General features: G+C 37.0%; 1 protein-coding gene and 1 pseudogene across 1 annotated transcript; both read left to right on the top strand.

Moving 5' to 3' along the window:
• Positions 1–103: 103 nt before the first annotated feature.
• On the top strand, positions 104–3,880 carry LOC130748126 (F-box protein At3g07870-like). The gene is made up of 7 exons (XM_057601311.1): positions 104–108; positions 705–720; positions 842–853; positions 1,039–1,050; positions 1,620–1,693; positions 1,990–3,360; positions 3,790–3,880. Exons 1-7 carry the CDS (start codon positions 104–106, stop codon positions 3,878–3,880), a joined length of 1,581 nt encoding a protein of 526 aa, XP_057457294.1.
• Positions 3,881–8,552: 4,672 nt separating this feature from the next.
• LOC130733177 (F-box/kelch-repeat protein At3g06240-like) overlaps positions 8,553–19,415 on the top strand; it is a 29,811-nt pseudogene continuing 18,948 nt past the window's right edge.

Raw genomic sequence — 19,415 nt, 5'->3', positions numbered from 1 at the left:
ATCTTCATCATCATCTTCGATAAACTGCACCCCACCGTAACCCCAGCCCCAAGCACGACCAAAAGAAGAAACGCAAAAAACAAAAATTTCAAAAAAAACAAAAATGAGGTATATGGGGGCAAAAATTAATTTAAGCCAATAAATAGTAAAAACGAGAAAAAATTGTGATTTTACATTCCATCATATATAAAATCAAAATCCCTAATTTACAATTCTCTCTCTCTCTCTCTCTCTCTCTCTCTCTCTCATTTTCACGAGTTTCTCTTCGGCGACCTTCCCTCAGCCGCAATCCTCATTGATGGTAAGTGATTATTCTTCACTTCATGGTTGGCTTCTACTTCTTTGATGTTCTTGATCTTCAAACTTATTTGGCCGATTGACTTATACTCCTCATTTTAATGTAGCTTTTCTTGATTTTGATTGAAGAATCAAGAAGATTTAATGGATTTGGCCCAGATGTGTGAGCAAAGGTAAAGCACGCTAACAAGACGGTATTTTCTACCATGTTCTCATTCTTTTAATTTTTCAATTTCCTTCCTACATTAGAGGTCGGATCAAATTTTGTTGTGAAAATGGTGTCAAATCCACTTGATCTATTTTTTCTTTGTACTCGACCTGTGTGCAACCGTAGTTGTGTATCTAAAGTCTCACAATTGAATCATGAGTGAGCACATTTGTATGATTTCTTTTTCTTTAAATTATAGGAGCAAGCTTTTTAAGGTACTTTTTACAATTCGTTTATTAAAATGAGTTAGTTTGCTTGTCGAAATTTCACGACTGAGATCTCTATAATTAGAGGTTTTAATCATGATGTGGATAACGTTTTGTGGTTTTTTTCTAGGTTCATGTGCAGGTTGGTTTTGTTGATATTTGATAGTTTTGGTTTAAGTTGGGTTTGTTGGTTTTCAAGTTTGGTTGGGGTTTTATTGTATGATTTTTTTTCATGTTTGCATTTGTTTTTCACTACCAAACTCTTTGTGTACTAGACTCCCTTTTATTCATGACTGTGGATAAAATTTTGTGGTTTTTTTTTTCTAGGTTGATGTGCAGGTTGGTTTTGTTGGGATTTGATTAGTTTTGGTTAAAGTTGGGTGTGTTGCTTTTCAAGTTTGGTTGGGGTTTTATTGTAAGATTTTTTTCATGTTTGGATTTGTTTTTTACTACCAAACTCTTTGTGGACTAGACTCATTTTTATTCATGACTGTGGATAACGTTTTGTGATTTTTTTCTAGGTTCATGTGCAAGTTGGTTTTGTTGGGATTTGATTAGTTTTGGTTAAGGTTGGGTTTGTTGGTTTTCAAGTTTGGTTGGGGTTTAATTGTAAGATATTTTTCATGTTTGTATTTGTTTTTCACTACCAAACTCTTTGTGGACTAGACTCCCTTTTATTCATGATTGTGGATAACGTTTTGTAGTTTTTTTCTAGGTTCATGTGCTGTTTGGTTTTGTTGGGATTTGATTAGTTTTGGTTAAAGTTGGGTTGGTTGGTTTTCAAGTTTGGTTGGGGTTTTATTGTAAGATTTTTTCATGTATGCATTTGTTTTTCACTACCAAACTCTTTGTAGACTAGACTCATTTTTATTCATGACTGTGGATAACGTTTTGTGGTTTTTTTCTAGGTTCATGTGCAGGTCGGTTTTGTTGGAATTTTATTAGTTTTGGTTAAAGTTGTGTTTGTTGGTTTTCAAGTCTGGTTGGGGTTTTATTGTAAGACTTTTTTTCATGTTTGCATTTGTTTTCACTACCAAACTCTTTGTGGACTAGACTCCTTTTTATTCATGAATAATTTTATTTACTGTAAAAACATTCATCCTTCAAATTTATGTATAACTGACACTATAATTTTGAAGAAGAAAAATACAAAAAAAAGAGAAACTATTTTTTGTGGTGTTTTCTCCAAAAATTTTTCATTTGTCCTCTGATATTTATACAATGTGAATTCCTTCTATATCTATAATTTATTTATCTATTTTTCTTATTGCCCTGCAGTGTGGACATGAAAGTAGGAGAGAAAATTGATGAACAAAAAAGTCAACAACTTGGGCTTTCTTTTGTTGATCTTCCTCTGGACATCATGACACATATTCTGATAAGACTTCCCATTAAGTCTATTCTGGTTTGTAAATTTATTTGCAAAAGTTTTAACTCTGTTATCTCAGACCCACATTTTTCCAAGTTACACTTTAAGCATGCACCAAGTGGTTTCATGATTCGGACAAGTGATCCAAATCGATTGTCAAGATTTGTGCACCTTCTTGAGTATGAGCCTGAAAAGTTTAACAATAATGACATCCAATGTTGTTATTGTGAGGATGACTTTATCAAACAAGAATGTTACAACCATGTTAAGCTTGAGCCTAAATTCAAGCTTCCTGTTCATGGTGGAAACTTAATTTTGGACAAAATAAATGGTCTAAATAGTGATGTTAGAAAAAGGTCTTATGCTGAGCACGAGTCAAAATATGATAGGTTTATGGTGGTTAATTCTTGTAATGGTTTTCTTTGCTTGTGTGATCGGGTCAAAAACTATTTTGTTGTTTGCAACCCAGTTACAAGTGAGTTCATCAGACTTCCAGAAGCTACCAAAATGGATAAAAATAAATTTTGGCACCAAGTTGTATATCCTGGTTTCGGTTTCAATCCCAAAACTAACGAATATAAGATTGTTAGAGTATTGAAGAGACATAAAAATTGGTGGGATCGTAAAGGTACTATGACTGTTGATATGTTCACATTGGGAACATCAAAATGGAGGAATGTTGAAGTTCATCTTCAGCATATCTTCAATGTTGAAGTTAATCATCAACATATCTTCAAGCTTCTATTTCCCACTTGTACGAATGGGGCACTTCATTGGATCTGTTCTCATGATAACAAAGGGTCACTATTGTGTTTCAAATTTAAAAAAGAGAGGTTCCATTCTTTCCCTTCTCCTCCTGGTGTGTTCATTGAAGGAAAATATGGTACAAATAATGTCAGCATGGGAAACTTAGGAGGATTTCTTTACATATGTGATTCATCATCTCTAGATACTCCTGTTACAATGTGGATCATGAAGAAATATGGTATTGGAGAATCATGGACTAAGGTTTTCAGCATTGATGCATTGAACAAAAAATGTTGGCCATATGGTGGTTTATATTGGCCAGTAAAAAACTTCAATGATGGTGCTGCTATGTTGATGTGTCATTCCTCCAGGGTCTTTATCTATTATGAACCCAAAAAGTGTGTATTCAAATTATTCAAGGTACGTGGGACACAATCAAATAGGTTGGAGGTAATTCCACATATTCCTACTTTCATCTCACTCAAGACTGTTGTGAATGGAAACAATATCAGGCTGTTGGATGCTAACTCACGGTAAGGATATCAATTCTATTTATTTATTCACCAATTGAATTTAATGTTACTTTAAAAATAATAACTGCTATGATACTATAAAACATAAAACAAGTATTAAATGGAACATATGGATATGAGTTTATATATTGATCATTTTATTTTAACTTCTTTTTTAGCATGTATTCAATTTGAGAGGTTAGAGAAGAAATTTTGTTACGTTTGAATCTTATTATTTTTGGCTAATTTTTCATCAATCAAATGTTTATAGAACTAAATTATATGTGAACATGTTATTATTTTTATTTCAGTAGTGCTACCAACACACTCTTTTAAACATGTGTTTCAACACACTTCATGTGATTGACTTTTTTTAAAGTCAACAAATTATGACAACATATGCTTAAAATATACTGACCTTCTAGCTACCTTTAATCTTGAATACTACAGGTCTACAAAGTTTAAATTGGCCGAAGAAAATGAAGCTCTTTTCTTAGCTAAAGTGATCGTTGAAGTTAATGTTGAAGTTGATGAAGAATAGAATGCAGAGTGTAAGACCCTCAATTTTCTAATAATTAAATATTATTTATTAATATTATTATTTAGTATAATAACAATATATATTTTGCTTGTTGTTGACTTTGTATGATGTTGTGATGTTTGACTGTTCGTTGTTATATTTAAATTTTTGAGAATATATTTGAAATGCAAGGTGTGCATGGTAAAATAATTTTTTTCATAGGGGAAAATTAGTTTTTTGATTAAATAATTATTGTTGTGGAAATTTAATTTTAGATGTTTAATTTATATTAAAAACCAAAAATAGGTGGAAAAAATGAGAAAATGAGTTTAAATTAATTAAATAATTATTTTTAATCTTATGAGATGGAAAATAAAATAAAATGTCCCATACATCTAAATTTTTTGTAATTTAGGGTTTACGAGAGAGGAAGTGTGTTAGTTGATTTATTTCAAATTTTAAAGGAGTAGTCTTGTACCAAATCTTGACAAATCTTTTTAAATTAAAGAAAAGATAAATATTTTTGTAAATTTTAAAAAATACATATGAATGCGATGATATTTATTTTTGGATAAAGATAAAAATATTTGATTCAGAAAATTTAATTATTTTCTTAAATTATATATAAAATTAGAAAATGTCTAGAAAATAAGGAACAATATATTGATGATCAAGTCAATGGTTTGGCTGATAATTTGAATTCAAAATCTTGGATAGATATAGCTGGATTTATTTAAAAGTATGTAGGATAAGAATCTAGCCCTTAATTTAAATTTAAACAGAATCAATCATTGATTCTATCAACAAATTCGAAATTTAGGCAATATTTGAAACCTTATGAGATAGGAGGTTGAGATAAACAAAAAAATTCCCCAAGATACAGTGTGTCGTGGAAGAGGCTCAGAGTTAGAGCCTTGGGTTCTTTGTTATAAATAGAGGCAATTGTTTGGTGAAAATCTCATGAACCTTAAAGCTGTTTACCCTCTCACTTAAAAATACACTTGAGAACTATCAAATCTCCAGCACCATTCCTATAGTGCTACTTGAACCCCTCTCATATTCCCTCTACATTGATCACAATTTTTTTTCCTTCCAAGAGTCAAGGTCGTACTCATATGCACTATTATCTTTGAAGGTCAGAGTAACTCAGCCCTATAGCGGCATAGAGTCTTGTGTGCCTTGTAAACTTGCCTGTGTTTGAGATGAAATTGTTTCTTTTATTGATTGAGTTGTTGTTTTATAACATGATTTATGTTTGGAATGCTTGTTAAGACTTGTGGTTAGTTTGTCTTGTTAAATTTGTTATTTAATTGAAATTTATGTGATATGCGTGTAACTTGTTCGCTAAATTTTATGGGTTAAATTGTATATGATATCGATCATGAAAAGTTATTTCTATGAATATTATATACCTTATTGTTGGCTGCAAATTTTGGGAAATTTATTCTTGTCGTTCGAACTCTTAAAATGTGATTTTGGGTTGATTTGGAAAGTGATTTATTTGCTGGAAGTTTTTGAGAAAACTCTCCATCCTTATATGTTCAAAACAAGTTTTTTGAGATAATTTGGGAATGATTTTGTTGCTGGAAATTTTATTGTGTGAATATTGGTTAATTCCTACCTTGATTTTAGTAAATTTAAAATTGTTAGATATGACTAGGAGGGTCACAAATTGTTTATCTAACTTGAGCATTTAGGATTTGAAATTTTAAGTGGCAATGTGATGATTGTTTGTCCCATGAGATTGTCCCACCTTGTGGAGGTGTTTTGGATTATTGAAGGGACAATATGGTGGTGTTTGTCCAACGTGATTGTCTCATCTTGAGAGACGTTATTGATCGATCCATTTTGGTAGATGCATTTAGGACTAACCTAGGATTGTTGTTGATAATTATTTTGATTTTTTGTTGATAATTAGTTGAATTGTTGTTATAATTCAAATTGTTGTTGACATTGCTATTTTAAATTTGCTTATCTTATCTATTGATTATGATTTCAAATTTTATGCCATAACATCTTATTATTTTTATTGATTTTGTTGAGTTAACTCTTTATGTTTGCTATTTGTTGATTGAGTGTTTATCGCAAATTTTAGACAATGAAGGAGGTAGCAGTGGAATCATTAGAGGAGAAGTTAATGCGGAAGATTGAGGTGTTGCGGGAAGAGTTGTGGGCCTTGCCGTGGGTTTGCTTGCTTAGTATAACCTCTTAATTTTGGATTATTGGTTTCTCCGTTTGACTTATGGATTTATTTGAAATCTCCGGATAATTATTCGTTTTTAATTTAGATTATTATTGCGCGATATTATAAGGTTAATAATTATTATTACGATCAAGACATGATTTGTAAAAATTTAAAATTTGAATTGTTTTCTCAAGCGAGACTAAGGATAAGCTTGTCGGAACTTGAGTGATAAGTCTTGTGTTGCTATGTCTAGGAAAGTTGATTTTTAAGAAATAATTGTGATGCACCTCACTTTTTTGGGAACTTCTCGGATGTATTGCTTCGGTGATGATGGAGCTTTTTCGAAAATTAATATCACATTTTTGAGAAATTGCTGGGACACTAATGTGATCCCTTATTGAGAAATTGAGGCGTTACACATAGTACACATCTTGAGAAGTAATTCTCATACAATAAGGTTTACTACATTAAAACATGATTTGACTACTTTTTGATTTTGGAAAAACTAATATACTTTAGCTTGGGCTATAAATTATATTCGGTGTAAACTTTGATCTAGAATTTCATTAACTTATTGTTTCATAAAAAGACAATGATTATTGTTTATCCTTATCTTATTTCGTAGTTAACTTATTGTGTTATTTGTATTGGGATTAGAAAAAGACAATGATTATTGTTTATCCTTATCTTATTTCGTAGTTAACTTTACCTGCTTCACACAAATGGAATAAGAGTATTTTTGTCGGCATGCATAAGATCTTTTTTATATTTCATCTCTCATTTTTCATTTTTAAATACGCATATTGATGACCCGGGTGTTTAAGTTATTTTTCTAGTTTATTTTTATGCATTTTAATATATTATCAAGGGTATTTTAGTCATTTTAGGTCACTTTAAGAGTATTTCATGCATTTTAGTATTGATAGTCCATGGAAATTGCCATGCAAGCACAGAAAACCTGACGGTTTCTGTTTCCATCCCTGCAGTGTGGCGCGATCAGCAGAGAGTTCCACCATAAGGCCATAGTCCGCGACACGTTGGATCTCACACTTAAAGTTTGGCCCAACCGCTAGCTGACACGTGGCAGGGGAATTAAATCAACTTTTTCAATGGCCTGACTAAGATAGGGCGGAGGGATTGGAAAAGTAATAACATATATTAGGTTTTTTAGAGATATATATATATATATATATATATATATATATATTGGCATGACGTGAAGGTGATTGGGGGAGAGCGGCAGCAGCCCGTATATGATGCTATATTTCATAGGTTTTTCTCCTATTTATCTCGTAATATGTTAGGCTAAACTCTCTTTGTGTTAGGTGATTGATATAGTTTTCTTTTAAACTATGTTTTGTTTTGAATCAAGTTTCAGTTATGATTATGATTTCTATTTTAGTTCTTGAATTTCTTCTATGTTTTAATTGCTCGCCAGGTGACAAGTAGGTCTCACGCCAAGTAGTGGGGTAACCCGTCAGGTAACTATTGCCAGTTACGTCTCGCCTTCGCTCCTCGTAGCGTCTTTATGGACCAAGTTGCTTTTTGGGCATGTCCCCTATCATGACGAGGGGGCTCACCCGTCCACAAGACATCGAGCATGAAGCATGAAGGCGCGGAGTGTCTTCAAACTGAGTCGTTTCGATCTCCCCTGCAGGGCCAACTCGCCATTTATCAAAAACCCAAAGAGTGGTTGCCAATCACACCTTGCCTCCACTCCTCGTAGTGTCTTTATGGATCAAGTTGCTTCATGGGCGAGGACCACCAATATATAGGAGCTTGCCCAATCCACAAGACACCGTGCTCGCAACATAAGAGCTAAGTGTGTCTTCAAGTAAAAGTCTTCGCCGCATCATCTGATAAAGAATAGGGACGTCTTCAAGTGAGAGATCTACTGCAATCCATCACTTGTTATGCGTCTTTAACTTACAGTAGCTCCTCCCTCCTATCAGAACGCCTTGCGTTTTGCCATCTTCGCCGATCCAAATGTATCCCCTCGCCCCAATTGTCTCACATTATTCTTGCGAACCACATTTCTTCATGGGCTGGTCCCCTTTACGTATTAATACTTATTAACCGTAAAAAGTAAAAACAACATATTTTTTTGGCAGACCACTTAAAAAAAAACTTGCATTATATAAACTTTTTTCTTATTTTAAAAAAAGAAAAACAAGTCTGATAGATGAAAGAAGACAAGCCCACAATTGCATTTTCATGGAACCATTCACCATCAACACAACACGTTCGTTTTTCTGAGAAATCTTTGTGCTTGAGGCGTCAAACTCTTTTAAGGTACTTTTGCAATTCAAAATCTCTTGTCTTGTCTCATCTTTTTCTCCATAGTTAACTTTTCAATGTTCAATTGAAGAATGCATCAACCTAACCCTTTAAGTTCTCAGAAATTTTTGTAAAAATTGAATGAAAGGAGGAAAAAAAAAAACCCTTTTTTGTGCTATATGCTTGTTCTTCAGTCTCTATTTTGACATGAATCCCTTGAATGTGTTGTGTTATTCTTAAATTTGCTTTTCCTGATTGCATATCAGTGTGGCCATGAAAAGAAGAAGGGGCAAAAGGGTAGCAGACAAAGTTGATGATGAGCCAGAAAGTCAACAACTTGGGGCTTCTTTTGCTGATCTTCCATCACACATCACTGTTGACATTCTGCTAAGGCTTCCCATTAAGTCTATTCTCATTTGTAAATGTGTTTGTAGAAGTTTGAAAGCTCTGATCTCTGACCCACATTTTGCCAAATTGCACTTTCAACATGGCCTGGGTGGTTTTATGATTCGGACAAGGCATTTGGATGGAGATTCAAGAATCCTACACCTTATTGAGTTTGAGCCTGAAAATTTTGAAAATGATGGCAAATTCTATTACTGTTAGCAGGACTTTATCAAACCCGAATGCAACTGTCACCTTAAGCTTGAGCGCAAACTCAAGCTTCCTCTTCGTGGTGCCAAACTAGTTTTGGACAAACGAGATGTGATCCAGAAAAGGGGAAGACAAAGGAATTATATTTCTTGCAAGCCGGAAGAGGATATAGGTTTGATGTGGTGAATTCTTGTAATGGCTTGCTTTGCTTGTCTGATAGGGACAGTGACTGTATCGTTGTCTGCAACCCCGTTTTAGGTGAGTTCATTAGACTTCCAGAAGCTACTACTAGAATTGTTAAAACTCGTGATATGTGGCACCAAGAAATATACACGGGCTTTGGTTTCCAACCCAAAACTAATGAATATAAGGTGGTAAGAATATTCGAGAGATTCTCAGGGTGGCAGGCGAAGCGTAATGTGGTTGTTAAAATGCACACACTAGGAGCATCAAGATGGAGGAATGTTGGAGTTGATCTTGATCCTAGGTATTTGACTTTTCTTAGTTTTCCTACTTGTGTGAATGGGGCACTTCATTGGATCATGAAATTGTCAATATTGTGTTTCAACTTTGAAAGCGAGAGGTTCCAATCCTTCCCTTGTCCTCCTCATCTATTTAAAGAGCGTAGGATAGGCAATACCTCCATGGGAGAATTAAAAGGCTCTCTTTACATATGTGATTCATCTTCGTCATCTCATGAGCATACTTGTGTCAAAATGTGGATTATGAAGAAATATGGTTTTGGAGAATCATGGACAAAGGTTCTCAACATTGATACTATGAGGAGAGATCGCTGGCCTTATGGTGGTTTATATTTTCCAGTAAAATACTTTAAGAATGATGCTGCTATATTGATGTTTCATAGAAGTACTACTCGTTGGCATCGCTTTATCTACTATGAACCTAAAAAGAATGGATTCAAAAAATGTAAGGTTCTTGGGATTGGGACTGTATCAACATTTGAGGTTATTCCTCATATTCCCAATCTCATCTCATTGAAGGATGCTGTGAATAGCGACAATATCGAGGTGCTGAATGTCCACTCAAGGTAAGGATGTTCATTCACTAATTGATTCTAATATTTCCTTACAAATTATAACTGCTTTGATATTATAAATTATAAAAAAAGTATTAAGGGTAACATATGTGAGTTTCCTATGTTGCTGCCACATTTATTTTAACTTTCTTTCTGTGATATCTTTTTGGGAGGTTGTGACGAGAAATCTGTTGCTTGCTCAATCAATTGCTTATACAACTAAATATATGTGGAACTTTTTATACATGTTATGGTTTTAACTTTTTTTTTTTAGGGTTAATCATCTACTTGACCCTTGTCTTTGTCTCGCTGTCTGAAATTAGTCCCTCTCCGGAAAATTTGCAAATCTGGGTCCTCTGGTTTGCAATTTGTGTGGAGCAGGTCCTCGCTGGAGCACAGATTTGGCATGCTGACTGTGTTAGTAAGCTTATGTGGATTTAAAAAAAAAATAACAAGTCAGATTTATTAATCAAATTAACTAATATTAAATCTATTAACAAATTTTCAAAAAAAAAACTATAAACAAATCTAATCTAATAATCTAACTAAAATATCAATTTCCCCAAAAATATAAAAATTAAAAAAAAAAACCCTAAATCAAAATCAGAAGTCCAGAACCACGTTCTCATCTCCTCACGTTCTCATCTTCTCATCCTCCACCGCCCAGTTCAGATCTGCAAATCGTCCTCCACCGCCTAGTTCAGATCTGTAAATCGCCTCCACCGCCCAGTTCTATTGCTGTGTAATTTGGGGTTGAGGTCGCAGGATGGGGGTGGGTTTCTGGCGTGGGTTGCAGGTGACGGTGGGTTAGGTTGCGAGAGGGTAGGGATGGGGGTGGGTTGCGGGTGAGGGTGAGGTGGGGTGCGACTGAGGAAAGAGGGACAGAAACAGATGAATGAGCGAGAGAGGAAAGAGGGACATGGAGCCATTGAAGAAGAATGAAAAAAGCTTTTGTGTTTCTGAGTTTGAAGAAGATGAAGAAAATGAGTAGGGGGATGGAGGAGGAAGAAGATCTGGGGTTTTGGTTGGGGGTGGGGGTGGGAAAGAGAGATCCGATTTGCAGGTGGGGGTTGGTCTTTCTCTGTTGATCTTTCTTTCTCTTTTTCATGGTGGGTATCGAAAGGGAAGAAAATGGTTGCTGGGTTGTTAAGGTCGCTGGAGGCGGGTTTCTGGGTGGTGGTGGCGGCCCGGTGGCTGGGTTTGGGTGGTGGTGGCTGGGGGTTCATGGTGGTCGGTGGGTGGGTTTGTTGAAGGTGAAGAAGATGAAAGATTGATTAATTTGATTTCTGAGTTTTAATTGGATGATGAAGATGGATATTTTAATTAAGTTTTCATTAATCAAATTTTTTTCATTAATTTTAATTAGGAAAAAAAATGAATTCCAAATCAGCTTAATTAATTTATTTATTTTCTGATGTGTACACATAAGCGTCATTAATCTACTCAGCAAGCCAAATCACCCCTCGCCGGAGCACGGTGCTCCGGCGAGGACATGCTCCACACAAATTGCAAACCAGAGCACCCTGATTTGCAAATTTTTCGGGGAGAGACTAATTTCAGACGGCGAGACAAAGACAGGGGCCAAGTAGACGATTAACCCTTTTTTTTTATTATCTACAATATTTGTAAATATTGGACCCAAACACGTTGCTAGTAAAATCAGATGCTGGAGAGCATTCTGACTGGCTGCTACCTCTATCTTTAGCCGCTTTACTATCTCACTATTCACAAATATTGGTATCATTTTATATAGTTGTGCAGAGTTTAAATTGGTTGAAGAAAATGAAGTCATTTTCTTGGCTAATTGAATGTTGAAGTGTCAAATTTATATTCCATATCATCTGATGATGAAGAATAGGGTGAAGAGCATATCTCCTCGGTCATCCTTTTCGCATTAATTTTTCACAAATAGAAGCATCCCTCTAAGAAAATGAATGAATTGAAACCCTTTACCAATCTTGTCCTTTAGCTATATAAATTGTTTGAATTTCAGGCACACTTTCTTCTCAAATTTGTTACATATGAGAGCAGGCACAGAGACCTTTATCCCCTTTTATTTTTTTATGGGTTATTGGCAAGCCGTGGATGATAAACTTTCTATCACAAACTCATATGTTGCGGTCATGGTACTAGGTAAAGAAATAGAACAATTTTTTTTGAAGGCAATATCCTATACTTTCCAAGTAATAATTATGTTACATAACCCAAAAGATATAAGGGAAGATATGAGGGGTAGCAAATACTATCTCACATTCACAAATCGGTTCACAGCATTTGCAGGTAGTTTCTATGTTGACCATGGATAATATGGATGATACTCATAAGTCATAAGCACTATACCAAGTTGTTTTGCTTGCTTCTTATTGCTCAATGGTTTTCTTCTCATTCCCATTTATCATACACATATATCATATCACCGGTGACATACTAGTGACTGAGACCCTGCGGTGACTGATTTTGAGACACTCTCACTCACAATAATTTGCCTGTGATCTGTTTAAAATAAGGGCAGCTCCCTTGTTTAAGAATAGTGTAGGAGGGGACCCCATTGGTTTTAAAAAAAATATTCTGAAACCCTTATAAAGGTCTCACATATCAGGGTATAAGTGGGTTCTGATTTTGCAGTTTGAGTGAGAGTAAGAGTATGACTTGACAAATAGCATCTTTAGGAAAGTATATGTTTAATAGAAATGTTACACACACACTGCTTGCATTTGCAAGCCATGCTTCACTGATCCAGATTTTACTCACATCATGTAGGTTGACCTAGTGACCTAATAGGTTGACTGGGAATTATACCTATTCATGTTTACATCATGTAGGCTATGTAAGACCAAATGACCAATAACTTTCCTTATGTAAACTAAAAGGCAGCTATGATGGTAATTGGGTGACGGAGAATATAAAATTGCTACTGGAGGAATCTCATACTGATACCCTGTAACCTTTTGACTTGCTTGTATTTTTTAACCTGAAGATACTTTACTCTATAACAAGCTGAAGTAAATCAACCCTTACAGTGCTACAGGCTTAGTAACTGTTGTCTGATCATTGTGGTCAACCCAAAGGCGGAGTTTCAGTTGAAGCGCGGTCAGAGTCAAAAGGCTATTTTGAGGAAACTGACAGATTCCTCTGGGAATGATCGTCTGAGAGGACTATTGCCTGATAGTGATAATGTCTATGATGTCAAAGTAGCTAAAAGGGATGTTATGGGAAGTTCTAATGTAGAGCGTGCATCTCCAGATTTCATCACTGTCAAGGTTAGCTCCTAATAACTATCTGTTTTAGCTTTTGCTTCAGTTTTGATCTTGGTTTGAGCTTGTTGGTTGATGTTCCCAGGTTGGAAATGAAGATATCAAGGGTTTGGATTTCATAGTTTTTGAGGAGCCGGAAATGACAATTGTAAGTTGCCACGTCGAAGGAAATGGTACAGATGAACTTCGTAAACACCTGATGGTAGAAATCAGGTCAGCTAGTGACACAATCAAGATAGAGTCGGTATTTCCCTTGCCGATTTCTAACTTCTTCCAAGTGAAGGGCTTATCAAAGGGCAAGCACCTTCTGCAGCTTCGATCTGATCTCCTGTCAAGCTCACTTCGATTTGAATCCAATATCATTGAGGTCGACTTGGACAAAAATATTCACATTCATGTAGGCCCATTGAGATTCAGAATTGTAGATCAGCTGAAGCAGGTTTCTTCTTTTGTCTCTACCCTTTCGGCTTGATTGCATTCGTTTCTTCAAGATTTGCCATTAATTATTTCTGTTGGTTTGGTGCATAATTTTGTATGCTTAATTCTTGTATGATGCAGGAGTTGACTCCTGCACCCGTGTTCCCCCTTATTGTTGGATTTCTAGTTGTTGCGCTATTTCTCAGCATGCCTAGGTAAGTTTGATATTCCTATTTGATTTCACCCTTACAGGGTAATTTTAGGCCATGTATCTTACTGACTTTGTTGCGCTAACCCATGTGAAGGTTGAAGGATTTGTACCAAGCCACAGTAGACATACCTACACTAGGACAAAGGGTACTTGTAACGCCCCGATTTCTCGAATGTCACACAGTAACTAAACCACGTGGATTTTCATAAAGAATTTTCGTCGTTTAAATAATTGACCATCATTAGTGACAAAGATTCATTTAATCGAAAACCCTCAACATTAATTGTGACTCAATTAAAATGAAACGTGCGGATAATTAAAAATAACCGATATAGCCAAGATGAAACATGTAATTAAAATAAAATATAAGTATGATGACCACACCCATGTGTGAAAACCACATTTGAAAATTATCACCGTATTACAACTAAAAGAGTAATTAACCAACTTAGAAAAGTTCAACGAAAATAGACATGAACAAAATGTCAATGAGGATATCTGCAATTAATGAATGTTTCCTATTTTATGTTTGAGAAATTAGGAAATAGAATCAAGAATATTCCTATTTGAATGTACAGAATTAGACTTCCTAATTTAGGTTGTGCAAATTAGGAATTAGGGTTAATTAGTCATTATTGCTTGTAAATGTAATTGTATTATATATATATATAAGAGAATAGAATCAGAGAAGGCATCAAGCCAATTAATCTTGACATGGTATCACAAGTCTTCTCACTTTTCCTGTGCCGTTTCCTTGTGTGCTAAGAGCGACACGCTCTTGCTTCTCCTATCTGTATCAACATCGTGCCTCCTTCGTGGTTCATCTTGGCTCTCTGGTTCGTTGCTCTGATTCTGGTTCGTCGTCGTTCACTCTTGTGGCTAGTCTTGGTTTCTGGTTCGTGTTGTGCTGTTGTAGCGCATCCTGGTTCGTTGCTTTTATTCCTGGTTCGCAGCTCTGTTTCTTTTCTTGCTGTTCTGTTTCTGGAACGTTGCTGTTTTTTTGTGCTATCTTGTTTCTGGTCAGTTTGCTTTGCTCCTCATGGCTTCCGAAAAGACTTTTGAAAACTTCTGTGTCCGCTTTACGGGCAAAAATTATGGAGCTTGGGAGTTTCAGTTCCAAATGTTCGTGAAAGGGAAAGGCCTTTGGGACGATCATGTAGCTCAGTCCACAGCTCCGGCATAGAAAACGACATTGGCGGCGTGGCAAACAAAGGACGCCCAAGTTATAACCTGGATTCTAGCTTCTGTTGAACCTCACATGATCAACAACTTACGTGCTTTCTCTACTGCTAAAGATATGTGGGACTATCTGAAGCGTATTTACAATCAGGACAATGTTGCCAAACGGTTCTAGTTGGAGCTCGACATTGCTAACTATCGTCAGGGAAATCTCTCTATCCAGGACTATTACTCCGGGTTCCTTACTCTTTGGGCTGATCATTCAGCTATCTTACACGCTGATGTTTCTAAAGATTCCCTTACTGCTGTCCAAAAAGTTTATCAGATTAGCCAACGGGACCAATTTCTCGTGAAGCTTCGACCTGAATTTGAAGCTGTGCGTGCTGCTTTGCTGAACATGAATCCAGCCCCTTCCTTGAACGTGTGTCTTGCAGAATTACTTCGAGAAGAGTAGCGTCTTCTGACCTTATCCCGTGATGACTTTGTTGCTGATCCTGTCTCTGTTGCCTACGCTGCCCAAAGTAAAGGCAAAGGTTGTGATATGCGCCAAGTTCAATGCTTTTCTTGCAAGCAATTTGGTCATCTTGCTCGGAATTGCAGTAAGAAATTTTGCAACTATTGTAAGCAACAAGGTCACATCCTCGCAGATTGCCCAACTCGACCCCCGCGGAAGCCGTTGCATGCCTTACACGCAACTACAACTTCTCTGGACCAGACTTCTGCTCCTACAACTTCTAGTGCTGCTTCCTTGGCTCCCGAGGCCGTACAACAAATGGTACTCGCAGCTCTTTCTGCCTTGGGCCTTCAAGGTAAGTCCAAACCTACATCTCAACCTTGGTTTGTTGATTCTGGGGCCTCTAACCACATGACTGGTTCCCTTGAAAAATTGCACAATGTTCACACTTATCATGGCACCCAAAATATCCAAATTGCTGATGGTAATACTCTTTCTATTTCTGTTGTTGGAGACATCAATTCCTCCTTTCGAGATGTGTTTGTTTCCCCAGGGCTTGTTTCCAATTTGATTTCAGTTGGACAATTGGTCGATAACAATTGTAATGTTAATTTCTCTCGTGATGGTTGTTCTGTGCAGGATCAGGCGTCGGGGAAAGTGATCGCGAGGGGGCCTAAAGTGGGCAGACTATTTCCTCTCCAGTTTTCTCTGTCGAATATTTTGTCTTTTGCTTGTAATGGTGTCCTAAATAAGTATGAGGACTGGCATAGAAAATTAGGTCACCCAAACGCAGTTGTTTTGGCTCATTTATTGAAATCTGGATTGTTGAGTAATAAAATTGTTATTCCTAATTCTGCATTTGATTGTTCTGTGTGCAAACGTGCTAAAAGCAAGACCCTTCCCTTTCCCTCTATAGCTCATGGTGCCAATAAATGTCTTGATCTTATTCATAGTGATGTTTGGGTTATGTCACCGGTCTTGTCTCATGCAAAGTATAAATACTTTGTAACCTTTATTGATGACTATAGCCGGTTTACATGGATTTATTTTCTCCGCTCTAAATCTGATGTCTTTTGTATGTTTAAACAGTTTTTGGCATATATAGAGACTCAGTTTGACACAGGTATCAAGGTTTTGCGTACTGATTCTGGTGGGGAATATATTTCTCACAACTTTCAAGAGTACTTGCAACAGAAGGGGATTCTTTCACAACGTTCTTGTCCATATACGCCGCAGCAAAATGGCGTTGCAGAACGCAAAAATCGGCACTTGCTTGATGTTACCCGAACATTACTTCTTCAAGCCTCTGTTCCTTCTCAATTCTGGGTTGAAGCTTTGTCCGCGGCTGTATACTTGATCAACCGCCTCCCATCTCAGGTTTTGGCTTTTGATTCTCCTTTCTTTCGTCTCTATAACACACAGCCAAGTTATGATGACCTTCACACGTTTGGGTGTGTCTGCTTTGTGCACTTGCCACCTCTAGAGCGTCATAAACTCGACGCGCAATCTGTGCAGTGTGCCTTTATGGGTTATTCTTCTAATCAAAAGGGATTTTTGTGTTATGATGCCATTGCTCAACGCATGCGCATTTCTAGAAATGTGGGTTTCTTTGATTATCAATATTATTTTCCATGTTTTCCTTCTGATTCTAACAGTTTTGTTCCTCTTCATACCTTTGTTGATGTTCCTCGCCCTATAGAACGTTTTAAACCTGAACAGGGGTATACTAGACGACCTCCTACTTTGCTCCCTCCCGATGTTGATCCTCCGCCTGAACCAGCACCAGTTACACTGCGTCGATCCACTCGCTTGCATCGAACACCTGATAGGTATGGATGAGAGCCTACTTCTTTTACTGCTACTTTATCTAGTATACCTATTCCCACATGTTATTCGCAGGCTATTAAGGACATGCGTTGGGTAAAGGCCATGCAAGATGAGCTACAAACACTTCAGGAGAATTTCACTTGGGACATAGTCCCTTGCCCTCTTGGTGTTAAACCCATTGGTTGCAAATGGGTGTACTCTGTGAAGTTAAATTCTGATGGTTCTCTCAATCGTTATAAGGCCCGGTTGGTTGCTTTGGGTAACAAACAAGAATACGGGGTGGATTATGATGAGACCTTTGCACCTGTGGCAAAGATGACCATTGTCTGCACAATCCTTTCTATTGCTGCCTCTAAAGGTTGGTCCCTATATCAAATGGATGTGAATAATGCATTTCTTCATGGTGATTTAGCGGAAGATATTTTTATGAAACCCCCTCCAGGCTTTTTTTCTTCCTCTGAAGGCGTGTGCAAACTCAAGCGTTCTTTATATGGCTTGCGGCAGGCTCCTCGGGCATGGTTTGAGAAATTTCGGTCTACCCTTCTTGGATTCTTTTTTTCTCAGAGCCAATATGATTCCTCCTTATTCATTCATCACACGTCCGCTGGTATTGTTCTTCTTCTCATTTATGTTGACGACATGATCATTACTGGCTCTGATCAAGCGTCCATACAACTACTTAAACAACAGCTTCGAATTTCCTTTCACATGAAGGATCTTGGGTATCTTCACTATTTCTTGGGGCTTGAGGTTCATTCTGACTCCAAAGGTATTTTTCTCAAACAGCACAAGTATACTAAGGACTTAGTTTCTTTGGCTGGTCTTCAATCTGCTGTCCCTGTGGATACTCCTCTTGAAGTTAATGTCAAATATCATCGTGATGAGGGTGATCTTTTGCCTGATCCTTTATTGTATCGTCAATTGGTGGGAAGTCTTAACTATTTGACTATAACACGTCCATATATTTCCTTTGCAGTACAACAAGTTAGTCAATTCATGCACACTCCTCGTCATCTTCACTTGGCTGCTGTTCGTCGCATCATTCGCTATTTGAAAGGAACTTCTTATCGAGGATTATTTTTTTCGGCCAGTACATCTCTTACTTTGCTTGCCTATAGTGATGCTGATTGGGCAGGTTGTGCTGATACACGAAGGTTGGTGTCCGGTTGGTGCATGTTCCTTGGTCCGGCCTTAATTTCTTGGAAGAGCAAAAAGCAAGCCCGCGTTTCCAAGTCATCCACTGAGTCTGAATATCGAGCTATGTCCACTGCTTGCTCTGAAATAACTTGGCTTCTTGGTTTATTGGCTGAACTCGGATTCCCTCAAATCAATGCTACGCCTCTCCATGCTGACAACACAAGCGCTATTCAGATTGCTACTAATCCAGTTTTTCATGAGCGCACTAAGCATATTGAAGTGGATTGTCACTCCATTCGTGAGGCTCTTGATGATCATGTTATCTCTCTTCCTCATGTCTCCTCGCAGCTTCAGCTTGCAGATATCTTCACTAAAGTGGTTCCTCGTGCCCGTCACCAGTTTCTCCTTAGCAAATTGATGCTTCTTGACAAACCGCATCAATTTGAGGGGGGGGGGGGGTGTCAATGAGGATATCTGCAATTAATGATTGTTTCCTATTTTATGTTTGAGAAATTAGGAAATAGAATCAAGAATATTCCTATTTGAATGTACAGAATTAGACTTCCTAACAAATTAGGAATTAGGTTTAATTAATCATTATTGCTTGTAAATGTAATTGTATTGTATATAAAAGAGAATAGAATCAGAGAAGGCATCAAGCCAATTATTCTTGACACAAAACTCAATATCTCATCCCCGAAAACCCCAAGTGTACCACTCCCCGACTCAGTCTTCATCATCACTTGAGATCCCCACAAGCCCGGCTTCCAAGAGATCCTCGTTCCTATGACGCTTCTTCAGAGGCGGCTCAGCTTCTGGTAAAGGCTCTAGCGGAAAGTCATAGAGACCAAAAACACAACAGGCATCCCCGTCGTCCCACATATTCGGCACTTCAGGGACTTGACTGTTCTCTACCTCGTTGTCGTCAGGCCCTGGCACCTCCACTGGCACCTGGACTGGAACTGCAATCGGCTCCGCTGGTGCT

The sequence above is a fragment of the Lotus japonicus genome, chromosome 1 (assembly GCF_012489685.1).
Source record: "Lotus japonicus ecotype B-129 chromosome 1, LjGifu_v1.2".
Taxonomy (NCBI): Eukaryota; Viridiplantae; Streptophyta; class Magnoliopsida; order Fabales; family Fabaceae; genus Lotus; species Lotus japonicus.
Note: the sequence above shows the minus strand (reverse complement) of the source record. Positions and strands in the feature narration are given on the sequence as shown.

What these genes read in the sequence shown, in the direction of transcription:
- LOC130748126 (XM_057601311.1), top strand. An exon ending in TTTGTTGGTTTTCAAGTCTG is followed by an intron (nt 1,694 to 1,989) that starts GTTGGGGTTTTA and finishes ATTGCCCTGCAG; the next exon opens with TGTGGACATGAAAGTAGGAG. An exon ending in CTGTTGGATGCTAACTCACG is followed by an intron (nt 3,361 to 3,789) that starts GTAAGGATATCA and finishes TGAATACTACAG; the next exon opens with GTCTACAAAGTTTAAATTGG.